Genomic DNA, 6238 nt, shown 5'->3' on the forward strand with positions numbered 1-6238 from the left:
GAGCCATATTTGGCCCCCACCAGACAGTTTGGCCTCTAGGCTTGCCACTAGGATAATCTGTGGATCCCCTTTCCTTCCATTGCTTTCATGTTGTCAGCCGCTAGTTCTCACATTACTTCCCTGCGTGAACCTATGCGTTCTATGGAAAAAACTGGATATGAATTTTGTAACAAGACTCATGTGCAAGTGAACAACTGCTGCTCAAGTAATTGCTTTTTAAAAAATGAATGGAGTATGAAAATAATATGGTTGGTGCGGTATTCTTCATGTTTTCAGTTTCTGCACGCCTGTATTCTAAAATAACTGTGTTGTAGAGGACAGCAGGGCAAGAGGTGGAGGTTTAGACAGCTTCATAGGGAATGGTTAGGAGTGCAGATGTAAGCAGGCCAGAAAGCTGTTTGGGACAGATGCATTTGGGACGTGGAGGCTTTTGCTATAATGATGAGCAGGTAAGTAGTGAATAATGCTGCCACTTAGGCAGTTATCATTAGGTTTCATCATTCTTAAGTCATTTTAAGATGAATAGACTAGTGCATTTCTCAGAGACTGTTTCAGTGCTGGGTGTAGATTCAGGAAACGGAAACCACATTAGTTACACTTTACACTGACTTCCGGGGTGGAGGTGGAGGTATAGGGGTTAGGCAGCTGCATAGGAAACAGCTGGGACTTCTGGAGCTTGCCCAGAAAGCAGTCTGAGGTTCTGGAGCACAATTAGGTGGCAAGGCTGGGGTTCAGTGGTATGAACCGTGGAATACAGAGGCCCTTTCTCTTCCTTTACTTCTCTTTTGGTTCAGTAGGAATTGTTGTTGACTGCTGCGTTTGTGCACTGTTGAGCACAGTGGGCCTTGGTTGGTCCTTAGGCACTGTTCTAATAAACAGGATCAATAATACAATTATCTTTCCTTCACTGACCCTAACATGTCTCCAAGAGCCTATCTAGATGAGGCAAATATGGGGCCATTCTTTCCAACAAGGAGGAATAGCTGGCTCAGGGAAAAGTGTTAAAACATATATCTGCACTGGTGCTAATATACTTTAACCCATATTTAATTAAAGTGTGTTAGGTAACTTGTTTAAAAATCACCCATTTCTTTTTCCTAAGTTAGCCAAGACCCGTATCTCTGTTATGTTTGACCTAGAACACATTTTTAGTTCTTACATTTAAACATGCTGGCAATTTTCTGTTAGACATATCTTAGTGACCTTAGTATCCAAACCTATATTCTCTAGGTTCCTTTTGAAAATATATCTGTACACAGTGATGGCAGAAGTTCTCTGGCAAGACTTTGGAAAACTGACATCAAACTAAACTTGTTCTCTTCTCGTCTGTTATGATTAATACTGCTTTTCTTTTCATTTTCATTTGTTGCTATTTGGGAGTAGTAGCTGTGTCCCACTGAGGGCACTATCTCTCGGATGCCCCTCAGTGTACAGTATTTCCAATAAAAATTACAGTTACAAAAATGACAAGTTGAGATAAAACTTACATAAATACATTTACATAAGCCCAAGTAATAGTTATTCATATTATCAAAATTAGGTTAGGGCTGAGCCAATTAATCTAAAAATATCTGAAAAAAGTAAGAGGTTTCCAAGACCTTATAAGTTCCTGAGATTTTTCCCCCATCTCAAGCTCTCCACGTTTGACAAAGAACAAAGAAAGGGAAGTTGCATTTAGGTGAACAACACATAGCAAACAAACAAACAAACACTTTCACCCATGTTGACAAAAAACACACATCATTCCTCTTCAATGACAATATTTTTTTCTTTCAAGTGAGAAATTTCTGGCGATGCATAGCAGGACTTCTACATGTGTTTACAATGACTGTTTAAGTTTTGTTAAAAGTTATAACCACAAAGCTTCACTTCTCACTGAAAGAAAGTTTTCTGAGAAAAGGCTTCCCAACAAACCAGTTTCTACAGAATATGCTATGAGCTGGTTTGCTTCCATGTAGCAAAGCAAGTGGCCCAGCCCTAAGGTAGTTCTACTTCTAAAATAAATAGTGTTGAAATTCTTTGACTCTTTCCTAAATACTTTGTCACTCATCTTGCCACACTCACACGCAGGTTTCTGGGTTGGTCACAACTTCCCCATTTCTTTCAGGCTCATCTTTCAGGAAGTGTTCCACTTCGATCGAGTCCACCTTGGCATCTTCAGGGGTTTTGTCTTCCATTTTGTTCAGCTCCTCTCTTTCTGCTGCTTCCTCTTTTGTTTGCGGCTCTTCTGATTTTTTCTTAATACAGCAGAAATTTCCTAAAGCCAGCACGAGGGCTGAGGCTGTAACTTCAACTCCAGCAGTAACAAAAACAAACATGTACCTGTTCGTGGCATCCAAGATTTTGCCTAAAAGACATTAAATTCACAGGTTAGTAAAAAAGAAAGAAAAACAAACATCTCCTGCAATGAGGATAATGCTGTTTTGTTTAAGAGAAATCATGCTCTAAATCACCGTTGATGTGAAAATACAAAGCCACAGTCAGCCTTGGAAGAGATTTCCAGAAGTACCTAGAACATATAAAAGCAGAAGTCCCACTGAAAGACAGCAGCACTCCCAAGTAACTTATGTACATTTCGGAATCCTCCTGAATCCCGTCTTGTAATCTACTTAATCTTTAAAACAAGTGAAGATATTTGAATATATGACTTGTGCCCTGGAGGTTTCCGCTACATTTTGTTTTATAGATGCATTTTTCTGTTTGTTTAAAATGTTTTTCATTTCCTGTTTCTATACGAGAAAAACACACTATCAAAGTGGCTAATTACCAGAGAGGCTGGTGGGGGATGGAAACGACATGGCAGGACCATGAAGCTGACTGTGCATAAAGCCCTGTCAAATGCTTGAGATAAACAAATTGGGGGGAAAACTTACAAAATTGTTTTTTCTATGACTTTAAAAGATCACAGTTCTTCCTCATCTTTTGTTATGTAGATTACTAAATTGATCGGGTCTTTGAAAGTGGCATATAAAGGGCCTGATTTTTCCACTTTGCTTTAAATGATCGATTCAGGTTCCTAGATTGTCCTTGCTGCCTCATCAGACTCTCTTGGGATGCCATGCTTCCTTGATGCTCTGTGTTCCCAGGAGCACATACTCTATGTCACACAGTCAGCCATGATTCTGGAATAAGTTGGGTTTTTTCCCTACATTCTGCCTTCCAAAAACAATGCTTGTGTTTTATGTGGGAGCATTGGTATGTGGGGAAAATAAAGTCTGTGTTGAGTAGCATGGTGTTTCCTCAGCTTCGGTTTGAATTGTACATCTGGCTGGTTTGTAATCTTGCTCATTCCTGCGTTATGAGATGGGGAAAATAGAAACCTCTGCTCTACACTATTCATTACTTCAACCCCTTTTAATCTCACCTCCTTTCTAAGATAACAGTCCCTGCCTTTTCACTCCCTCTTTCTCCAATAATTTTTCCATGGTTCTGGTTGTTCACCTATAAAGGTTTTTTCCTCCTTCAAGTCACCAGGGACAATGTACAATCAATTTGGTTGAGCCTTAAAATCACCTGACAGATTCCAGGACAGTTTTGAACCAAAGCCCCAACTGAGTTTCAGGGAAGTGGTTAGCTGTGTGCTGGGCGCATCTCTGAGAGGCGAGCGTGTGTCAGGTAAGTGTGCGCATTACCAGATCCATATACACTCTCGGTGGCTGTTTTCACTTGGATCTCAGTCTTTGGCACACAAAAAGTAATGGAACAATGCAAATGCTGTTAAACTCTTAATTTAATAGATTATTTACCTGCTGATGGCGGGCCGACTAGAACGGCCATTGCTTCGGCCAGCAGCACCAAGCCAATGGCACTGGAAAACTTCTGAGTGCCGACGATAGCCATGAGAACTTCAAACTGAAGGGCACCTACCATTCCATAGGAAATGCCAAAGAAAATACAGAAGACTACCAAGCCACCATAGTCATCAGCCATGGATCCCATGAGATCTGTAAAACCATTAAAAAACATAGCAAAGCTAAAGAGGTAGACGCAACGTGGTCTGACCTGCTTGAGACCAGCAACCACTCCACAGATGGGCCGGGCAAAGATATCGATGAATCCAAGAATGGTCAAAAGAAAAGCCGCTTTTGTGTCTTCGTATCTCAGGTCCTTGGCATAGCTCACCACAAACACTGGCGGCACAAAGAGGCCCAGCACCATGATGGAGGCAGCCACAGTGTAGATGACAAAGCCACTATCCTTAAACACACTGAAATCCAGGAGCTTTTTCTTTGTTTTTTTCTCAACAATTTCTTTGGTAACTTCAGAATTCTTGGGAGGCTCCAAAGGTCTCATTAATGCTCCACAAACACAGCAGTTGAGCAGCATCCCACCCAGTATAAGAAACCCCCCTCGCCAACCATATTCATGTTGTAGTATCTGCCCCAGAGGAGAAAGGGCACAGAGAAACACAGGGCTGCCAGCAGCAGACAGCCCATTTGCTAAAGGTCGGCGCTTGTCAAAGTATCGATTTAACATGATAAGCGATGGCTGGAAGTTGAGTGCCAGACCCAAACCTGGAATAGAGGAGAGACAAAAGTGAAAGCTGACCTGCAGTGTCTGCATAAAAATAGCCACTGTTACTGCAGTAGTTTGATTCACAATTGAGGACAAAGATGTGGGGAGACTTTCCTGCTTCCTCCATCTGGAAGAAAGGTTCTAGATAACCCCCAAAACTGAGAGAGCGCCCTTCATAATAGTATTCCCCTACCTAATAGCCACACCTTGGGAACAAAAGCATCAACTAAATTTCACAGAAGAATTAACACTTGTAAGAGCTAAATCTGGCCAGTCCCTTCCACTGTGAATGAGGTTCTTGAGAGAGACTATTTCTAAGGATCCTAATGGTTTAGACACTGCCCATGCATACCAGTTTCAATATCTGAATCTAACTGTAACCCAGCCTTTTCCTCTTCAGGGCTGCACCCCCGCTTACCAGTGATAACGCCTGCAGTGAGATAGAGCTGGATAATGTTGGTGCAGAAAGAAGCCGTTACCATCCCTAGCGAAGCAAAGAGGCCCCCAACGAGCATGACGGGACGACAGCCAAACCGATTGACGCATACACTGCACAGGGGGCCTGAGGAAAAAAAGAGAGATGAGCAACTGGGACAATGCAGGTGCTCCTTTGTAATGTCTGTTTGAATTTCTTCCCATGCTTTCCCCACATGCTCAAGCTACTCCCAAGACACCATCTCCTTTCCACAAATCCACATACTTGGCATTTCAGAGCTCTGTAAAACTTTGCCATTTCATCATCTGTAGCTGACAAGTCTCAAAGGCTGTTTATATAGGATGGCTACACTCAAAGAAAACCTGTTATCTTAAGTATTGTTGCAGCCAAGTATTTTTTTCCTTCAAATGCCTAGTTGGCATGCAAACGGCATTTCTAATTAAGATCAGAAGAAAAGGCCTGACTTATTTGCTTCACATGCGGCATTGTTTAAAAACAGATACTGCCTACCTGTTCCATAAAGCATAGCCAGTAGAATGGAGGAGATCCATGCTGTATCACTGTATCCAACACCAAACTCCCGGATTAGCTCTTTAAAGAAGACACTAACTGCCTTAGGAAAGGCATAGGAGAATCCTGTGATGACAAAACAGCCGAAGAGAATAGCCCAGCCCCAGCCCCCATCAGGGGCTTTAATGCCAGATGGACCATCATCAACTACGACAGCTCCCATAGTGAAACTCTATGTGTTCCCTTAAGAGATAAGAAAAATATAAATAATTAGATTCTACAGGCATCAGGATAGGAATTCACTCAAAACAGTGCCACTCGGAAGAGGTCATGGGCATGTGCAGAAATAGGTGAAAAACGAGTACATTCCAACTACAACTAATGTAGCTGCTTGGCTGTGTGGGGTTTCTTGTTCGTTTTTTGTTTGAAAATGCTTGTCATTATTTTATAGAAATATGAGAATTTGGTAGGATTTTAAGCGGATCACAAAATTATAGGGAAGTAGGGCAGGATGGGACCTCATGAGGTCATTTAATCCAGCCCCCTGCCCTGACTTAAACCATCCCAGCCAAGTGTCTAACATGCTCTTGAAAACTTACAGGGATGGAGAGTCCACAATTTTTCCAGGCTGCCTGTTTCACTGCTTGAACCCCCTCAGATTTAGAAAGTTCCTCCTCATCTCCAACCCCGGTTTCCCCTGCTGCAGCTTGAGACCACTGTTTCTACTCCTGTTGCTTACAGCCACAGAGAAAAGCCCATCTCCATCCTCTCTGTCGT

General features: G+C 42.2%; 1 protein-coding gene across 1 annotated transcript; it reads right to left on the reverse strand.

Moving 5' to 3' along the window:
• Positions 1–1485: 1485 nt before the first annotated feature.
• Positions 1486–6183, reverse strand: SLC16A3 (solute carrier family 16 member 3). The gene is made up of 4 exons (XM_019503663.1): positions 5462–6183; positions 4934–5077; positions 3747–4514; positions 1486–2347 (listed from the first exon to the last, which is right to left on the reverse strand). The coding sequence occupies exons 1-4, from the start codon at positions 5682–5684 to the stop codon at positions 2061–2063; spliced, it is 1422 nt and encodes a 473-aa protein (XP_019359208.1). The 5' UTR covers positions 5685–6183; the 3' UTR covers positions 1486–2060.
• Positions 6184–6238: the final 55 nt, after the last annotated feature.

This window comes from Gavialis gangeticus, unplaced genomic scaffold (assembly GCF_001723915.1).
Source record: "Gavialis gangeticus isolate Ggan-Ray unplaced genomic scaffold, GavGan_comp1, whole genome shotgun sequence".
NCBI lineage: Eukaryota > Metazoa > Chordata > Crocodylia > Gavialidae > Gavialis > Gavialis gangeticus.

What these genes read in the sequence shown, in the direction of transcription:
- SLC16A3 (XM_019503663.1), bottom strand. Translation starts at nt 5,684, where the DNA reads ATGGGAGCTGTCGTAGTTGATGATGGTCCATCTGGCATTAAAGCCCCT. An exon ending in GGCTATGCTTTATGGAACAG is followed by an intron (nt 5,078 to 5,461) that starts GTAGGCAGTATC and finishes TTTTTTCCTCAG; the next exon opens with GCCCCCTGTGCAGTGTATGC. An exon ending in CACTGCAGGCGTTATCACTG is followed by an intron (nt 4,515 to 4,933) that starts GTAAGCGGGGGT and finishes CCTCTATTCCAG; the next exon opens with GTTTGGGTCTGGCACTCAAC.